Source organism: Macroventuria anomochaeta (assembly GCF_010093625.1).
Source record: "Macroventuria anomochaeta strain CBS 525.71 unplaced genomic scaffold BU25scaffold_1, whole genome shotgun sequence".
NCBI lineage: Eukaryota > Fungi > Ascomycota > Dothideomycetes > Pleosporales > Didymellaceae > Macroventuria > Macroventuria anomochaeta.
The window spans coordinates 1,997,389-2,015,654 of NW_022985362.1; the positions used below are offsets into that span (position 1 = coordinate 1,997,389).

General features: G+C 56.1%; 8 protein-coding genes across 8 annotated transcripts in view; 5 read left to right on the forward strand and 3 right to left on the reverse strand.

The window, feature by feature from the left end:
- BU25DRAFT_381757 (uncharacterized protein) overlaps nt 1–3,262 on the reverse strand; it is a gene marked incomplete at its 3' end in the record, with an annotated part of 4,306 nt that extends 1,044 nt beyond the window's left edge. The window contains exons 1-7 of the mRNA XM_033699678.1: nt 2,714–3,262; nt 2,401–2,626; nt 2,267–2,326; nt 1,925–2,215; nt 1,640–1,868; nt 1,375–1,537; nt 60–1,320 (exon numbers count right to left, since the gene is read on the reverse strand). Of these exons, the coding sequence (XP_033568102.1) occupies nt 60–1,320; nt 1,375–1,537; nt 1,640–1,868; nt 1,925–2,215; nt 2,267–2,326; nt 2,401–2,626; nt 2,714–3,063 (2,580 nt within the window). The 5' untranslated portion in view covers nt 3,064–3,262. The remainder of the gene's footprint in view (nt 1–59; nt 1,321–1,374; nt 1,538–1,639; nt 1,869–1,924; nt 2,216–2,266; nt 2,327–2,400; nt 2,627–2,713) is intronic.
- A 394-nt stretch (nt 3,263–3,656) lies between these two features.
- BU25DRAFT_302906 (uncharacterized protein) lies at nt 3,657–4,466 on the forward strand (the record flags this gene model as incomplete). Its single annotated transcript, XM_033699460.1, has 1 exon — nt 3,657–4,466. A coding segment is annotated over one exon (810 nt), but the record flags the coding sequence as incomplete, so codon positions are not given.
- A 1,521-nt stretch (nt 4,467–5,987) lies between these two features.
- Nucleotides 5,988–7,398, forward strand: BU25DRAFT_15195 (NAD(P)-binding protein). The gene is made up of 3 exons (XM_033699421.1): nt 5,988–6,323; nt 6,424–6,833; nt 6,886–7,398. Exons 1-3 carry the CDS (start codon nt 6,177–6,179, stop codon nt 7,181–7,183), a joined length of 855 nt encoding a protein of 284 aa, XP_033568104.1. The 5' UTR covers nt 5,988–6,176; the 3' UTR covers nt 7,184–7,398.
- Nucleotides 7,399–7,439: 41 nt separating this feature from the next.
- On the forward strand, nt 7,440–10,623 carry BU25DRAFT_405745 (Zn-dependent exopeptidase). The gene is made up of 2 exons (XM_033699859.1): nt 7,440–10,155; nt 10,206–10,623. Exons 1-2 carry the CDS (start codon nt 7,651–7,653, stop codon nt 10,389–10,391), a joined length of 2,691 nt encoding a protein of 896 aa, XP_033568105.1. The 5' UTR covers nt 7,440–7,650; the 3' UTR covers nt 10,392–10,623.
- Nucleotides 10,624–11,455: 832 nt separating this feature from the next.
- Nucleotides 11,456–12,225, forward strand: BU25DRAFT_405747 (uncharacterized protein). The gene has a single exon (XM_033699860.1). The coding sequence runs from the start codon at nt 11,575–11,577 to the stop codon at nt 12,118–12,120; it is 546 nt and encodes a 181-aa protein (XP_033568106.1). The 5' UTR covers nt 11,456–11,574; the 3' UTR covers nt 12,121–12,225.
- Nucleotides 12,182–12,921, reverse strand: BU25DRAFT_15217 (uncharacterized protein). Its single transcript, XM_033699422.1, has 3 exons — nt 12,851–12,921; nt 12,724–12,791; nt 12,182–12,666 (listed from the first exon to the last, which is right to left on the reverse strand). The coding sequence occupies exons 2-3, from the start codon at nt 12,739–12,741 to the stop codon at nt 12,244–12,246; spliced, it is 441 nt and encodes a 146-aa protein (XP_033568107.1). The 5' UTR covers nt 12,742–12,791; nt 12,851–12,921; the 3' UTR covers nt 12,182–12,243.
- Nucleotides 12,780–16,838, reverse strand: BU25DRAFT_444529 (uncharacterized protein; the record flags this gene model as incomplete). Its single annotated transcript, XM_033700047.1, has 5 exons — nt 15,517–16,838; nt 13,554–15,287; nt 13,026–13,193; nt 12,851–12,977; nt 12,780–12,791 (listed from the first exon to the last, which is right to left on the reverse strand). The coding sequence occupies exons 1-5, from the start codon at nt 16,707–16,709 to the stop codon at nt 12,780–12,782; spliced, it is 3,234 nt and encodes a 1,077-aa protein (XP_033568108.1). The 5' UTR covers nt 16,710–16,838.
- Nucleotides 16,839–17,317: 479 nt separating this feature from the next.
- BU25DRAFT_453630 (uncharacterized protein) lies at nt 17,318–18,058 on the forward strand (the record flags this gene model as incomplete). The annotated part of the gene is made up of 2 exons (XM_033700104.1): nt 17,318–17,555; nt 17,607–18,058. 2 exons carry the CDS (start codon nt 17,318–17,320, stop codon nt 18,056–18,058), a joined length of 690 nt encoding a protein of 229 aa, XP_033568109.1.
- Nucleotides 18,059–18,266: the final 208 nt, after the last annotated feature.

Consider the following 18,266-nt stretch of genomic DNA (forward strand, 5'->3'; position numbering starts at 1 on the left):
AGCACCGACCCAAGCTGGCTGACGCTGGTGAGCGTGTACGGGTGCTCAAGCCCAAGTACTTCCTCCCTCACCATCACTGCACTGTGCCCAATCCGCTCTGCCTCTGCATACTGCCCCATCAGCGTCAGATACCACGCTGTGTTGGTCGCGATAGTCGCTCGATGCAGCTTCGACTCCTCGTCCTTCTCCGTGCTGTAGCCAAGTACCTTCGTCGAGTGTGGAAGCAGAGTCCGACAAGCCGCCCACGTCTCATGCTGCCCGTTGGGGAACGCCGCAGCCATGATCCGCAGCGCAGCGCTCTCCCACACATCAACTTGACCGTGCAACTTCACCCATTCTCTTGTCGCTAGTTGCACCAAGCTGTGCATCTCAAGCAGCTGGTCCCCGACCTGCTGGCCTGGCTGCTTCCCAGCTTGCGCCCAGACTAGAGAGAAGCGGAACAACGGTCCCACAGCCTCGGTGAACTGCAATCGGGTCTTGCCGTCGAACAGCACGTGCTCAGGGATCCCTTGCCGGTCGAACATGGTCATAAGCGAGAGTAGATCCGCTGCCTCGGGTCGCGTCTTCCGGATCTGCTCAAACGATATCTGCCAGGTAGTGATGACTGCGTCTGACATGCTGGCGTCCCGCCGTAGGTCTCTTGCGTCCTCGCTGTTCAGGAGAGACGCTTGGTTCTCCTCGCTCTCACGGAACAGCTCGAGGTATGTAGAGAGACCCATGCCTGGCTGGTTCACTTCAATGTATGCAGCTGCGTGCGTGACAGCAAGCGGGATGCCTTCTAGCGTTTTCACAAGCGCTCTTGCGTCGCCTTCAGACGACTCGTCCACCCGCGTCTTCGACTTTAATAGCGCCAGTGCGTCTCGCTCGCCCATCGGCTCCACCTGAACCACGTTGTGTCTTGCTCCCACTAGGTTCACCGCGGCAATCAGATCCCGCGAAGTGACTAGTATCCAGCCGCTTGCCACTTGCGGAAGGAAGCTTGCCAACGGCGCCGCCGTTTCCCGGGTGGGTTCAAGCCCTTGCGCAGCGCTACCCAGGTCGTCGGTAACGCTGGCGCTGGCAGAGGCAAACACTCGATCATCGTCAGCATTGTCAACAATCATCAGCCATCGCCCGTTCCTCTCGTCGCAGAGCCAGTTGTGCACCAAGCGGAGGATGTTCGTCTTTGGATCGTCGCGACCTGGAAGCTCGACCCTGGCCGCAATCTCTTGGTAGGCTTGCTTGAACCTGGCGGCGTTGCTCGCGTGCACCCAGAACACCCACATGTGCGGCGCAGCCTCTCTGACTCTGTACGCGTACTCGATAGCAATCTGCGACTTTCTACAAAACAACATAAGCACAAGTCCGTCACCGCTTGAGTCCGGCAAAACGTACCCTACGCCTCCTAGACCAACAAGCGCTACCCGGCTGTGACCTCGCAAAGCTGGGCTTCTGTGAATCTCCTGGATCTTTGCAAGGACATCCTTTCGGCCCACAAATGTATCGTCTCTGGGAAACGGTACCATGATTGACGGTCTAGGCCTGTTCTGCGCCCGCGCTGGGAGCCGGCGGTGTTAGCTAGAAACAAGTAGAATAGTAGGAATACAAACGCACCTCTTTGCTTGGCAGAGGATAGATTGAAAGTACCACAGCTACGTACCAAAGCGATCTGCCACCACACCTGGAGCATCCCGCGCAAACTGCCTAAGCTTGTCCCGCGCGCTGCTGTACCCTCGAACGTTCTTGTTGTCGAACTTGACGATCATCGAGTGGTCGGCGTCTATGGGGATCTTCTCTTCCATAGCATCTGGGAGCTGGAGAAGCGCTGAGTCGCTGTCTACGGCGGTGACGAAGTCGCCAGTCCTCGTCCATCGCTTGCTCTCGCTGTCCTGTCACAAACGCGTCAGCGACCTTCTCGCGCCTTGCTGGTGTCGCGACGTCGTACAAACTGCAGCTGCCGCGTCTGCACTGTCTCGTAGAAGCTCACCACCTTGCGGTCTCGAACGAGGTTCCTGAAGTCGTCTAGCTGCAATGCTAGCAGATCGGACTGTTCCTTGATCTGCCCCAGCAGCTCTCTGCGCGGGTGACCGTGCTCCCCAGCAAGCATCTTCTGGATGTCGTCTACGACGAGCCCCCTGTGCGGGATCCCAAACAGAAGCATGCCGTAGGTGGCCTTGTGCAGAGAAGCTATCGTCGGATGGTCGTCTTCCGTCGTCTGGACCGCCTTGACAAGGCACTAAGGAGCTGCTTAGCTCTGTGCGCGTAGCTTCCTGAGCGTGCGACCTACATGAGCGAGTATGATACCGCCAAAGCTGTGTGCGATGAAGAAGAGCGGCCGCTGTCGTAGCTAGCGCGTTGCAACTGTCAGCCTTGCGCTTGCGCACTCACACACTCACAACAGCAGCCTGTATCCGTACTCACCTCCTCTGTGGCCCGGATCTTCTTGAGCTCCTCTAGCAGGCCCCGGCCGTAGTCCATGATGGTGTCCACCCCGTGGCTCGACAGCTTCGAGTTGTAGCCGTAGATCATCGTGCGACAGCACGGCAAGTCTTTGGACAGGAAGTCGCGCAGCCACATGCGCCCGAGATTGCCTTTGCCGCGCCATGAGCCGTACGCGTGGCCGTCGAGGCCAGTGATGGCGATTACACTGCGCGCATCAAGTCAGCAACTAGACAGCAACGACAAACAATAGGAGTGGGCCGTCTAGACGAAAAGAAAACGACATGGTGCGTACTCTGCAGCAACTGGTGCGTCAGACGTTGGCGTATACAGTTGGGTGAAGCCGAAGAAGTGCTGGTCGAAGTTAATGTCCGTGTCGCCCATCTCCATCTGCGACTCCTCCAGCGGATCGGCTGTCAGCGCTGACAGAAACGCAGGCAACCCGCCACGGCACTCCACCAGCGCCACCTTTTCCTCATCGTTGTAGCAGGAGGGCACAACAGCCACTCTGACGTCCGTCTTCGATTTCTCTTCGTTGGTCAGGCTGTCGTTGATAGCAGCCTCCAGCGATGCTGTCAGCTCCTCGTCAGGCTGCGAGGCTGAGAGGCCGGTGACGCGGAGAACGGGGCCCTTTATGGCGGCCATGTTGGTTCAGAGGTGCATGGCTGAGCGCGGTGAGTGGCAAGGTCTACAGCCTGGAGGTCGCGAGCAGGCCGGCGGAGGGTTGGCACCGTTATGAGCAGGTGGTGAGCGGCCATCGCTGGATTGTGCCGCATGGGCTGATGCAGGCAAGACGATGTAGGCTAGGGGCGTGCAGGGCTGAGCGCTATGTTGTCGATAGAGGGTGACCCTGTCCTGTGTTGCGTGGGGGTGTCTTAGCGTGTTAACTTGGCTGTCTAGCGTGTGGGGCCTTCCTTCCCGCCCGCAACCGTACCCGCCCGAGGCGGCCCCGTTCTCGAAGTGAAGCGCGGCTTCTCCCAGTCGTGTCTGGGCCTGCGTCCTTCTCGCAAAGCTCAGCTCTCTACATGATGCAAGCTTCTAGGCGTGCTCCTTCAGATGCAAACATTTCCGCAATACTGACACAGAGGACTCAGACCGTCCGGGCAGACACTCTGCCAACAGCTTACCATCGTTCGTCTGCTGGACCGCTGCCCATGGGAAAGCGTGCCCCGCCTATCTCAAAGAACAACCCTTGTCGAAACACCGCTGCTACGGTGCCTCTGAGCAACCCAATCTTTCCTGCTATCGTCTATCAAGGAAACCACTTTGTGAGGCCCAACAAATGCCCTGCCGATTACGTGGGGCTCAACCTGAAGACGCCAAGACTGAATGCCATTCACCATCATCTCTGGCTTGCTGGCTTGCCGAATGCTGCCAGGCCCTTGCACAGACAGAGACTTCTCGGCCGCAGCATACTAGTCACCGAGGATCCAGACGAGCATCTTGTCTGGTTCGAAACTCAGATCTTCATCAAGCCACTGCCACTCTACTTGCTTGACTACGACTACTGGAGCAAGCATCTATGTTCTGATGGGGATCTCCACCGGTCCGCATGTGGGCTTCTACTCTCCTATGCCTGGCTCGTGTGCCACGAAAGCGACCTCGTGATGGCACAGGAGGTTGGCCTGCTGTCGAAGGATATCACATGGCCAAACTGGGTGGAGTTCCTGGACACCTTTCTTGACAACATCAACCTAGTCACGTTGAGCGAAGTCAGTACGCGCTACAAGTATGGAGAACTACGATTGAGTCGACTCAATACCATCTACAGGCTTATGCCCCCTGCACACTCGCTGAGGAACTTGATTCGGGGATACAGAGCGGGATCGACCTGGTACAATGCTTTCTTTGGACGCCATTTCAAATGGACCCTAGCTGTATTCGCTGTGCTCTCTGTCTTGCTTTCGGCGCTCCAGGTTGGCCTTGCGACGTCGGTGCTACAGAATAACCGTGACTTCCAACGGGCTTCGTATGGCTTCACTATAGCTGCATTAGTTGCTGTTGTAGCTAGTGCAGTCACCATGTTTCTCGTCTGGCTGGTGTTATTCTGGTATCATCTCCTGTCTTGCTGGCGGTACGATAGAGCAATAGACCACAAGAGACGTGCGGGTAAATCATTGCCTTGAACAAACTTGTACTAGCGATGGATTAGGGTCCTCTGAGAAAACGAGTCAGGCTGCTTTCAACACACCTGCTCAGCGACGCCATACAATATTCATCTAACAGTGGACTTGGTCTATTCGGTGTCCACAGAAGCACAGTTGTAGCCGCGGCATGGACATGCAACTGGATCTTGCAAACACCCTACCCAGCACCAAAGCGCCCTCAAGTGCAGCAGCAGCCATCAAGTCACGGTACACGAATGGAGTATGCGATGAACAAAGTCAGTTACACTTCAGCGCGACAGTCACAACCCAGGAAGCGGTCACCAACAGTCTTTTGCCGGTTCATACAGACAGACGTTGTGCGTGATGTTCCACAATGATACGGCTTCAAGCGGAACAGCCCCGTCTTTTCCGTGGATCAAGCCACGCACACTTGACATGCAGTGATCAGTGCTACAACAAGCCTTGTTAGTTTGTTGCCCTACCTATAGTCTTATGCAGAAGGCCAGGCTTAGAGAAGCGAAATCTCATCAACGCCTAGCAGCTTACAAGGATACTGGATAACGTTTCAAGATTTGACAGCACGCTCCCTTGTGATGGGTCGGGAGAAGTGAGCGATGGAACGGGTAAGCTTGAGAGTTTCAGCAGCATGCTTGCAGTCAAGTCATTGGGAGCCACCAACTTTCGTTCGATGCTTTGATACATCTTGTCAAATGGTAGCGTGTTCAGACTTGAGCATCTCAGTGTGGGTGTTCAAATTGTTCTTATCAAAATGAAGCTCATTCTGGCAATTCTTAGCTTCATTTGGCTACGTGCACGTGCATACCTGGGTGGAGAGAATCTGTACACTGGCGGATGGCATGATCATTGGTAACCCAGGGTTCCCACAAGGCAGTGGTATGTACAATTCATCTCTGTTCAGTCACAAAATAAAGGTCATGGCCCTTCGCACGGGCAATTTCAAGGATGCCGGCACAGTTCATCGGTTGCCGCCTTCTGAATGTATACCAAACGCTATCTTCCGGAGATGGCCAGACATCTTGGGGTTCCGATATGAAAATGGCACGCTTCAAACGGCATGCCTGTCATGGGTTCATCAGTTGCCTGCGTCTTCGTTGGCTAGAGATGACCCAGTCCAGAATCGTGTATTGTGCCACAGCACCACGCCTCACATACTATTAGCTTGTTTTGGCTTTACCCGACCCCACAGCATAGCGCGGATAACAGCGTCAAGGAACCCTTCTAAATGGTTACAACATGATTCTCCAGATTGAAGAAGCATAGCTCCAGGTTGGTCCAGCATCCCAAGAAGAACGGTTGCATTCGCTTGAGGGTCCGGATACAGGCTATGTGACTGCATGATTCGCAAGATTTACAAAGACCTGCCGAGGCGCAGAAAAAACATCGCTTTCTCGCGTTGGATGATGCGATGTCGTTGCAGGGCGAGTCAGCGATGATCTCACCGGACTACGCTCAAAGCAGGATCGTCGCTTGTCGATGAACCTCGGAGGTTTGGCAGCTCTCGGTTACTCCGCATTCTGTGCGTTGGAGTAAGAGGCTTTGCATACATACGATCCTCTACGTCCTCCAAAGGGTGCAAACGCGTAAACAGTCTCCTATCCATCGTCAGAGTTTTGCCTGTCGTCCACCACCATGTCCGCGTCAAAGCGTGTCGATCAGATCGCCGGCCACCTCAACTACCCCAAGGGCATGTTGGCTGGCCAGGTCGCGATTATTACAGGCTCTGGGCAGGGAATTGGCGCTGAATGCGCAAGGCTGTTTGCGAACGAGGGAGCAAAGGTCGTTGTTGCGGATGTCGATGCCAGTATGTGGGACGGAGGACTCAAACTACCTTCATGCTCGCGTGTACGGCACCTCACTTCGTTCGCGTGGCTAACAGCATACAGAGAAGGCTGAGGGCGTAGTCTCGTCCATCCAATCCAGCGGCGGCCAAGCCATCGCGGTCACCGGCGACGTGCTCGACGACGCCTACATCAAAACACTGATCCAGAAAGCGGCCGACTTTGGCAACGGCAAGATCCACATCATCGTCAACAACGCGGGCTACACATGGGACGGCGTGATCCACAAGATGACGGACAAGCAATGGCACACCATCGTGGACCTGCACGCGACGGCGCCTTTCAAGATTGTGCGCGCTGCGGCCCCGTACTTCCGCGTCAAGGACGGCGAGCCCAGGAACATCATCAACATCTCGAGTACCAGCGGGCTGCACGGGAATGCGGGGCAGATCAACTATGCGCTTGCGAAAGCGGGCGTAACGGGTGTGACGAAGACGATTGCGAAGGAGTGAGGGCTCGCATCATCTCAACCGGTCATTCTCGCGCTAACGGCATTGCAGATGGGGCCCCAACTTCGGCGTGCGCGCCAACACCGTCGCGTTCGGTCACATTGCGACGCGCCTGACAGCAGCCAAGGAGGCCGGTGCATTTGTGCAGCTGCCCGACGGCGAGAAGGTCGCGCTGGGCATTCCGCAGAAGCAGAAGGAGGCGGCGGGCGGACAGGAGCACGCCGACATTCCGCTGAGGAGGCCGGGCACGGCGACCGAGGCGGCGAGCGCGGTGCTGGCGGTTGCGAGTCCGCTGTTCAGCTACGTGAACGGAGAGACGATCAAGGTGACTGGCGGACGGGCGATGTAGGTGAGATTGTAGTGATTCAGAGAGTAGCGATGCGCGAAGGGGAGGGCGTAGGGGAGGGCGTAGGGGAGGGCGTAGGGGAGGGTGCAGTGATGCGCGCAGGTGAGAGTGTAGTGGTGCGAAATGTGAGGCATTGCGTTTCAGCTTGCGTGCAATTAGCAGCGTGTTGGTCGTGCTGAAACCAGCGTGGTCGAAGTGTCGTTCAGAGAGCGTCGAGCCGTTGGGGGGAGGGTTTCAAGATACCAAGCTTCATCACTTCCGAGATGCCGCGCGCTCCATCTCCGCCTCCCTCGGACACGACCACCCCCGACGACATATCTTACCCTTCCTCTTCTTGCCTGTGTTGTCAGCGTGTTTTCCTTGGAGTGGTTGTCCTATCCCTGATCCACTATGTTGGGCCAATAGCACCGACCGTCATACCTTAATCGTGCCACATCACACCCGCCGCCGCCGCCGCCGCCGTCGCCGCCATGGCCGACGAGAAGCACCTCTACGACCCCCCGGAACTCCCGCCCATTCCGTCGTACGAAGAAGCGACCAGCTCCCGCCATGCATCGACCGCCCGCCGTGGGCCGAACGAGGTCAGCGACGACGCCGAGCGGCAGGGCCTCCTCTCCCCCGACGTGCACGTACAGGGCAGCGGTCCAGCGCGGCGCAGTGGCTACTACCACCCGCCGTCGGTGCAGTCGGTCGACGATGGCGACTCGGAGCTGGGCAGCCCCGTGCGCGAGAGCCACGACGAGGACCAGCGGCAGATCATGGAGGAGATGGGCATCCTCGACCCCGAGAGCGCCGAGGACGGGCGCGCACGCCGCAACCGCAGCCGCGGCCGCTTCTCCAAGCGCTTCTACAGCTTCACGAGCAGCCTGTCGTCGCTCAACCTGCCGCGGCTCAGCTGGCCGCGCCGCTTCCGCCCCAGCTTCGCTTTCGTCACCGACCGCCTGCCCGCCGTGCCCGACGCGTACAAGCCCGGGTGGAGCGTGATCGCGCGGCTGTGCGGCCTGATCGTCATCGTCTCGCTGGTCTACATGCTGGTGGTGAGCGAGGTGGTGCCCATGGGCGGCGGCTTCGGCGCGCAGTTCAACGCCGAGTGGGTGCGTCAGCAGGCCCAGAAGAACATCGAGGGCTGGCGCATCGAGAAGACGCTCGAGTACATCACTAGCTACGACCACCTGGGCGGCACCGAGGGCAGCTACGTGCTCGGCCAGTGGATCGAGGGCAAGTTCAAGGACGCCCACATGGACACGTTCACGCACGACGAGTACTGGGTGTACATGAACTACGCGAAGAAGGGCGGGCGCGGCGTGGAGATTGTGGAGCCAGAGGACAGGAAGTGGAAGGCGATGCTGGAGGAGCCGCCGGTGTATAATCCGCCCAGGGCTCAGACACCCGCGTTCCACGCCATGTCTGCGTCCCGGAATGTCCAAGGACCGCTGATCTACGTCAACTACTGCGACAAGAAGGACTTCAAGAGACTGTGGGACAGCGGCGTGGATGTCCAGGGTGCTGTGGCCCTGTGCAGGCTCTACGGTACACAGCCAGACCTGGCCATGAAGATCAAGTCGGCACAAGACGCGGGTGTCGTCGGTGTGCTCGTCTACTCGGATCCGGCCGAAGATGGTTTCAAGAAGGGAAAACCTTGGCCGGACGGCAAATGGCGACCTGCGGACAGCGTCCAACGCGGCTCAGCTGCGCTGTCCAACATGATTCTCGGCGACCCGCTGACACCTGGCAAGCCAAGCACCAAGAAGCAGGATCGTATGCCCAAGGACAAAAACCCTGGACTGGTCAAGATTCCCAGTTTGCCTCTGTCCTGGAAGGATGCGCAGAAGCTGTTACAGTCATTGGATGGAATCGGCGAAGAACTGCCGGAGGATTGGACAGGCGCCGTGCCGGACGTGGGCGACAAATGGTTCTCCGGCCATCCTGACAAGTCGCCCAGGGTCAATCTGAACAACCTCCAAGACGAAGTCGAGCAGCAGCGCATCACCAACGTCTTTGGCTCTATCCGCGGCCTCGAAGACACGGCTCACAAGATCATCGTCGGCAACCACCGCGACTCCTTCTGCTTCGGTGCCGCAGACCCTGGCTCCGGCACCGCCATCATGCTCGAAGTCGCCCGCGTCCTCGGCGACCTACGCGCACAAGGCTGGCGTCCCCTCCGCACCATCGAATTCGCATCTTGGGACGCGGGCGAATACAATCGCATCGGCTCAACCGAGCACGTCGAGGCCAACGTCGACTCCCTCCGCGAGAACGCCCTCGTCTACCTCAACATCGACGCCGCCATCACCGGCGACAAGCTCTGGGCCAACGGCTCGCCCCTCTTTACACACGCCTGGCACCGCGTACTCGACCGCCTCAACGATCCACACAACGACAACAAGACCCTCAAAGAAGTGTGGGAAATGCAAGGTTCCTCCGTCGGCAACCTCGCCGCAAACCGCGACTCCGCCCCCTTTCAGTTCATCTCCGGAACCTCGTCTCTCGACTTTGGTTTCGCCGCCCCGAAAACGGCTCACCCCAACACCATGGCCGGGTCGTGCTACGAGACTTTCGATTGGATGGCGCAGCAAATCGACCCAGGCTTCCTATACCACCAGCTCCACGCCCAACTCCTCGTCCTCCTCATCCTCGAACTCAGCCAAGAGCCCATCATACCGCTGCGTCTCACAAACTACGCCTCGCATCTGCAGCGCGAGGGCCAGAAGCTGCTGGACGAAACAGAAAAGGCTGGAGGCGACTACGATATCGAGATCTTCGAGCCGCTGGTGCAGAGTTTGTCGGGACTGAAGGGTAAAGCGGACGAGTTCCATAAGTGGGAGACGTTTTGGTATAATCAGGTTTATGCGACGGGCGGCTTCGAAACTAGCGGCATCACCCTGCAGCGCATCAATCACAACAACAAGATGGGACGCTTCGAAACGTTACTGCTGGATCTGCCGACGGATAGCAAGGATGCGAGTCCGCACGGTGTAAGTCACCCTCTCCTTTCCCATACGGGACGCGAAATTAATGATTGCAGTTGCCCGGCCGCGAACAGTTCAAGCACGTCCTCTTCGCGCCGTCGATATCGAACGGACGTGAGAGTAGCGTTTTTCCGTTTGCGAGAGACGCGATTGAGAAGAAGGATTGGGCGCGGGCGAAGGAGGAGATCAAGAAGACGGCGGATTATTTGAACAGAGCGAGTGATATGCTGGCCCAGGGGTAATAGCGACATGGTTTTGCATAAACCGGCGTTTTGGCGACAGGGTGCATTGGGAAGATGTGTGGATGTTTATCTCATAGCGTTGTGCAGCGCTTTACCGACCCCGTACTTTCGTTCTCTACCTTTTCCTCTATCAAATTCATCACGCGACGCGGCGTGTAAAAACCTCAAACCCCAATCCATCCCTCCGCAGTTTTTCAAGCTTGGCCATCGTGTTCCCCAAGGTCTCTCGCTGCCACTCGTACAAATCCTTCGTTTCGAACATGTCTCTGAACTTGGCGTCTAAAATGATACCCTGGACTTCTTCACCAATCCCAACCCCCTCCATAGCGCGCTTCGGATGGTTTTCAACACTCCTTGCTTTGCGCCATATTCAGCCTTTTCATACCCCCGCGAGCAAAGGAAAGAAGGTTATTGGGCGTAGAGTGTCCCCATTCCCCGATAACCCTCGAGAAATTACTGAATAATTCTTCAGCGATGGCACGGTTGAAGCTGATGTACTCGTACGCTTCGACACTTTCTGGGAGTTTCGGGATGGCTATGCTACCAGGGGAAGGTATCTGTAGTAGGGGGTTTGGAGACAACAGAGACAGTGGAGAAAAATGAGGGTTGAAGGAGGAGGAGGAGGAGGGGTGAGCAGGGTGGTGCTGATCTTGTGTATACCTGAAGAATTATTTCTGCGAGCCGGAGGTACGCTGACTCTTGGTATGAGAGTCTTATTTGGTGGTTGAAGGAGTCGTCGAGGGACTTGTCATATCTGGACGGTGCTGGCATTTTGGATTTGTGAACATAGGAAACGCAGATTTGAAGATGAATGTTTATAGCAGGAAGAGTGGAAGAGAGACTGTAACTGATTATGTAAAGTGGAATAACTCAAAAGAAAATAGGGTAAGTTTGTATACCATGGCGCGATTTTGCAACCACACCCTGGAGTGCTTTAGAGTACTCTGATTAGCGTGAATAGTAAAAGGTGACAGTCGAGAAGGTGCCGGCACATCGGGCCTTTTGCCAAAGATGCATCCCAAAACGGCAATCCTAACAGTCGAAGCCTCTGTGGGTCCGTCATCAACGCAAGCTCTACAAAGAGCGGAGAACACGTGCATCAACATCGCAAGCGCATATAAGAACCTCCCGCCTTCCTTTGCGCTGATCTTGAAAATCCACAAACTCCAACACAATATTCAAGATGGCACCACAAGACGTCGCCAACCCCGAATTCAAGGCCCTGGGCGAAGCACCCCGCGACATCGAAGAGATCGCAAGACAGGAAAGAGCATCAGTCCTCCCATACTGGAACGCGAGTGTCGCCTTCCAGCTTGGCTGCGCCCTCCGCACACGCCTCCTTTCCTTCGATAAGCCTACTGTGATCCACATCTCCACCATCAGCACACCACCCCACGTGCTCTTCCACTCCGTAACGCACTCCGGGACAGCACTGGACAACGACTTCTGGGTTGCCCGCAAGAGAAACGCAGTGATTAGGTGGCAGGCGAGTACGTGGCAGCTGCACAACAAGTTTGAAGGCGACGAGGAGAAGTTCAAGACGAAGTTGGGTTTGGGGGAGACTGCGAAGGAGTATGCAATTCATGGAGGCGGAGTGCCGGTGTTTGTGAAGAATGTGGAGGGCCCGGTGGCGGTTGTGGTGGTCAGTGGGTTGAAGCAGTGGGATGATCATCAGGTTGTAATCGAGGAGTTGGCGGATGTGTTGGCGAAGTTGGAGAGAAAGGCTTAGAGCAAATGAAGGAAATTGAAGGAAAATATGAAAACAAGGTCCCGTTGTGAGATTTCAACGGCCTGTGGGTGCGTGAGTGAGCCATCTAGTATCGCTGCAAATCGAGTACGTGAACGTTTGAGTCTACCACATGGGTGCAACAGCCCTCGCCTTGTACGGCTCCCCGAGCGCCTTGACATCGTCCTCACTCAACTCCAGTCCGACTGCACCCACCACCTCATCAATCCTCTCAATCGAGTTGAGCCTAAGAATCCGATTCACGCCCTTCTTCAGACTCCAAGCAGTGGCCACATTTGCTATACTTTGGCCGAACCTCTTGCTGACTTCTTCCACGCGGTTCACTATAGCTTTGTCTTCGTCCTGATACATGTACGACAGATACTGTTCTTTTGCGCACGCTCTGTAGTGCCAATCTGTGATCAAGGACGTGCCAGGATGCCAGTTGCTAAGGGGGGCCATGGAACGAGTCTGATGCCGGCGTAGTCGCAGTAAGGGTGCATCTCCCGCTCTTCTTCGCGGTAGATGAGGTTGTGGTAGTTCTGCATGCTGCAGAGCGTATCGTCAGTGCACGTTTCATGACTCGCAAACGTGTTAGTGACTGACCTGATAAACTTGTGCCATCCGTGCTTCTCGGCAACGTTGTTGAGCATCTGCAGCTCTCAGGCTGCCATCTATAGACGAGCATGATCAGTAGGTTGGCGCTCAAGACTCGGAGTAATACGAAGCTTACTGAGCTGGCGCCAATGTATCGCACCTTCCCACTCTCAACCACATCGTTGAGAGCGCGCACGATCTCTCCCGGCGGCGTGTCGTGATCGAGGCGGTGGATCTGCAGAACATCGATGTACCTCCCTAGTCTTCAGCGTATCAGTATGAAATGCATAAGCTCACGCGCCGCAACATACCTAGCCACACTAGCATCAACCGCATCAAAGATATGCTTCCTACTTAACCCAACACAGTTGACCATATGACCATCATTCATCATGCTCATTGCAACATCAGTTTGTCCAGCCTCGACAATCTCAGAATCGACGCCAAAGTAGCACTTCGTAAGAAGCACGAGGTTGGATCTAAGTATCTAGTAGTCCTTGATAGCATTGCCAATGATGAGTTCGGAAGTTCCTTGGCCGTAGATGTCGGCAGTGTCCCAGGTGTTGATGCCGCGCTTGTAGGCATAGTAGAGCAGAGGTAGAGCTTCGCCCTTGAGTAACGTCCAAAGATTGCCCTAAGAAGGATCGCTGTATGACATAGCGCCGAATACTACCTGCGAGCAGTGGACTTATCTACACGCGGGCGGATAGGCCTACCCGCGGCATTGATGATTGAGAAGGGTTTGGAGTAGAGGAGTGGGTTGTAAAATCGATGGAGAACCACTGGAAAGGCTCAATGGAATTGGGTGGATATTCATCATCAACTTTGGTCTCATCTACGCCCTCGCAGTGCCCTGGTCTCTCTTCCTCCCCCCATCGTAGTCCAAAACCTTCCTCCTCCTATGATTCTGCGCCATCTTCCACCTAACATAGAGCATGACCGCATCCTTAATCCCCACAAACAAACATCCGCCCACCAAACTCCTGCCCCACCTCGTCTGCAAGAAGCCCGTCGGCCTACCCTTGCCACCCTGCATCGCTCCAGCTCCTAACCATCCGCCGAGCCAGGACGTAGTCGTTGCGCCCTTAGGGGGTGTGATCCAGCTTGTTGGTAGGGAGATGCAGAGGAGTTCGCCCATGGCGGCGGCTATGGAGGGGAATATCAGGGCGCCGAGGATGGTGTCGGCAAGCGAGGTAGTGGAGAATGCTATGTTGCGTTCGCGTCGGACGCGTTGGCGGCGGTGTTGGGCGGGGATGTTGGGCGCAGGTGCTGCCTCCTGTTCGGGGATGTGTGGTGCTTCAGCTTCATTGTCTAGCGGTGGGGCATCGAGAGGATGTGCATGTTCGGCTGGCTGTGCTGCCTCGATGACGTCGTGGTTGTGATTGTGTGCCGCGCCGCCATTGTTCCAGTCGCCAAAGATGTCGAAATCTACTTCCACCTCCAGTACCTCGTCGACATCGTGATCGTGGTCATGGTCGTGCTCATGACCGTGATCATGTTCATGTACCTCGCCCAGCTGGAACTGCAGGCCCCCTTCTTCTGCAGCATCCTCAGTGCCTGCCCGAGGCTGGATCTCCTTGAGCCACCTCTGCTCTCGCGGCGCCCAGACACGGTCGTAGTATGCGTTGTAGAAGCCCCGAAGATAGGGTAAAGCGGCGAAGGAGAAAGCAGCACTCGGAGGCCACTGCAGCTGCAGCATCTCGTCGCCTGGCTGGCCTGAGCTGACGAAGAAGATGAGGGGTAGAAATGGGAGAAACGAGTCGGCGAGCGTGGTTCGGCTGGCAACAAGGATGGCCGGTATCAGCGGCAGTCCAATGTCTAGCCTCCAGTGGTGGCGCAGGTGCTCGACCAGCCGTATCGCCAGCGACGACGGCATGCCTGGAGTCGGCGCCTGATATAGCGGCTGCAATATCTGCGCTGCATCCTGTGTCCCGAAGACGGCGTATATTGTGTGCGTGCCCGCCAGTGTCAGCGTAGAATATAGCGCTGTGCCGGTGACAAAGGCAAAGCCAGGCAGCAACAGCGTACCTGCCAACTTCTCTACCACGCGCACCGAGTCGACGATGACACTGCGCGGCCGCTCTACTCGAATCTCCGATTTGCACTGCGGACACAGGATCTTCCCCGTCTTTCGCCCTGCCCGTCGCCCTGCCGTAGGTGCCTCCATGTCTGCAATCCAGTCTAGCAAGCACTTCTCGTGCGCTACTAGTGAACACGTGCACGGCGACCGCCATTCCGAGGCTGTCGCATCATCTTCTGTCTCGTCGGTGAAGCAGATCCAGCACTTGCGCGGCTCATCGTCTTCTTGCAGCTGCGGCGCAGTGCTTTGTTGCGCTACGTCGCTTTGATTGTTGTCGGTGGCGTGCACTTGCGGCGAATTCAGAAGGAGCGTCTGTGAGTCTACTGAGGCGGCGGAGAAGCTGCTGCTACGTGTTGTTTCCTCCTGGTGCGGAGACGATGAGGCTTCCGCCGAGGGGGATGCTCTGCGCTGCGGCGCGGGGCGTTGTGGAGGGAGCGACGCCATTGTGTAGGTGGTGGGTTGAAGATGTTCGAGGATTTGAGGGCGCGGAGCTCTACGTACGCATCACACAGAGAGAAATTGCTAGTGAATACAGATGGCCAGGAACAAGCGATGCTGAACCGCGGCTTGCGGACGGGCGTTTGTTGATGCTCATGCCGACAAAGACGTCACCGTTTCCGAGGGCAGGTGCAACCGAGCTGTCGCGTGATGTCAACCTCGTCAACGGCACACGTGTGATACAACAGACATCATAACCGAAGATTGTACGTGTATTTGCCTACATTGATGTAACCAATCTGCACGAGAATATACAAGCCACTTTTGCATTTTCCACACTCTCTGTATACTCCTCTGTGCCGCCCTCTGTGTCCGAATGCTCGCCCGCGAAAGGCAGGTTTGACCATGTATCAACCTCTGTGTCTTGCGCAGCATCGACACCCTTGTGATGCCCTTTCCGGTTCCTCCTGGTTACCATGAAGTCTGTGAGCGCCATGCTTCTAGCTGGTAGCGCATCTCGCAGCGACGATTTAGCTCGTCGTGCGCGCTCACGCATGTGTCTTCTCTTAGCTGCCTCCATCCTCAGGTATGCATCGGTAATGCTGCCAACGATGAAGGGTGGCGTCGGCAGAGGATGTATTGGTGGTGAAGGCGGAGGCGTCGCAGGACGGTGCGGCAGCACTGCTGCGGTCGTTGGTTCGACTGCGGTTTTCTGGACAGGCGATGGCATGCGCTGCGGTTGTGGGCCGTCAGAACGATGTGCAGTTGCCACGGTCTGTACGGAAGACAGGATTGGTGCATTTCCATACCACAGCGGCACTCCCAGATTCGATAAAGGTGCCAGATAAGCCATGTGCGGCATCGGATAGTGGAGGCAGTTCCCCATCGCGTACGCTTCCGGTGCGGGTCCAGGTGGTATTTGCCGTTGCTGCGCAAGGTAATTGGGAAGGTTTTTGAGCTGGCTCTGGATGAAGTCTCGGTGCGTTTGCGCTAGGATTTCGTTTTGCGCCGTGTGAACCCCAGTAGTTTCGCGTTCTCCCTCTGAGGTTCTCCATTCCTCTTCGTCCGCGTCGCTCAAGCTCTTGTAGTCATAGTCGTACTGGCAATCCTCGTCCTCAACTTCCTCAACGTCCTCAACGTCCTCTATCTCGACTCTGACAACGTTGATGGGCAGACAATATTCAGTAGGCCTGATCTCCTTAACTTCAAAGTCGATTATGGGCGAATAGTGTTGGACAGGCACTTCGTCTGGGTCGAGCTTATCGCCGTGCTTGGTAGCGCAGGTGTTGCATGCGAGCGCGCTTCGGTCAGACCGGAAGTTCAGTTGCAGGCCCGGCGACCAAGGAACTGGGAAGCTGTCTTTAATGTAAAGGAAGTGCTGTGTGTCGAGATCGCATTGTGTAGTGGAGCAGTGGTGGCTGCCAAGGTACTCGTGGTGATCGCATGTCGCGTGTTCAACGAAGTATTTGAGGCACATGGCAGTAGCGTAGAGCAGATTGTGTGTCGTTGTGCATAGCGTTTCTTTGGGCGCGTTGTTTTTGCACGCCCGTTTGGTTTTGCTGGCCCGTTTGGTTTTGCTGCAGCCTCCCGTCTGCTTGCATGCCCGGGTACTTGCATATGTTGAGTGAACATGACAAGAAACTTTCCGGTCGACCACTGCTACGAGATTGACTGTGAGTCAAAAGAAGTGATAGATGGGATATAGAGGCTGGTCTTGGACAATTAGCATTGCTGCGTGTGCCGTCAGTCGCAATTGTTTTGGTTCACAAGCCGAGGTGAAGGCTTCTATGCAATACCGTTTGCTCATGTCTCACTCATATCGCCTCTCATCTCCTAATCTTATCGAACAATTGCCTGGAGGCTTTCACGGTGGCCAGTCGATACAGCAGTCCTGAGTCTCTCTGTCTCCACGGTCTTCACACGGAATGGAACTGCTCCCGCTTGCGATCTTGCATGAAGTCGTCTTTGCATGACCGTTTGCTCTTGCTTTGTTCATCTGGCTACTTCCGTTAGCTTCCATCTCGTCTCCATGAACAGGCTTGTTTGCTTGATAACGTCCTAACTCGGACACAACGCAACACAACTATGGCTGAAAAGTATCTGCCGGTGCTATGTGCGCTCTCCAGCGACGCAGCATGCGCCGAGGCGCGCTCGGTGTTGCTCGACAAGATGAGCAAGGACGCTGTTTGCGAGATTGTTCAGCGATATCTCGACGGCAGCGCGTCCAAAGAGACTGTTACGCAGGCTGCGTCACTCTTCCTTGCTGCTGAAGCCCGGAGGTCGTCAGGCCCTTGTAGAGCAGGAGAACAAAGACTAGAAAAACGTAGGTTAGATGATCCATAGAATGGACGTCTTACTTATCAGGTACGCGTAGGTACCGCCATGTCCGACCGATTGACCACTTCCGTCTCCCTAGGTCTGAGCGCGTCACGTTCTGTAGGTCACCAAAGCAAGAAGAGGAAGATTGTACGGGACGAAGATGACGAAGATAAAATTGCACAGGAGGTGGTCAAGAGCGCGTCGTGGGTGGCAGGCTTGAGTCTTTGTCCAATCGTGGACAGAGAAGACGACGGAGACGGGTCTGACGTTGACAGATCATCCATCAAGGCGAAGACGAAGTCTGAAAAGGCCGTCCCAGAGCTCCCATTAGTATTCTGGGACGCGAGGTCTGAGACCTGGCGAGTCGAGTCGATATTAGGAAGAAACGCAACGACAGCCATCTGGGCAAAGTTCACCAAGGACTATCTCCCAGAGGCCAACAGGAAGAAGTCTTACGCCCGATTCGCAAAAGGTGCGGGCGAGATTGCGGATAGATGTGTGAACTGACCTGTCTTCATCAGGAACGCCGAAAAGCCAACGTTCGAGCTCACAGGAGGCAAAAAGAATCGTGCGTGTGACAATTGCGTCAACGCCGGTCGACTGTGTGCCAGGCTTGTCCATTCCTAGAGCAGCAATCGCAAGCTGGGCTTTTACCTACTTCCAGACACCGAGCGTACTTCAGAGCACGTGGAAGATCTAGGTTGTTGGGTGGTAG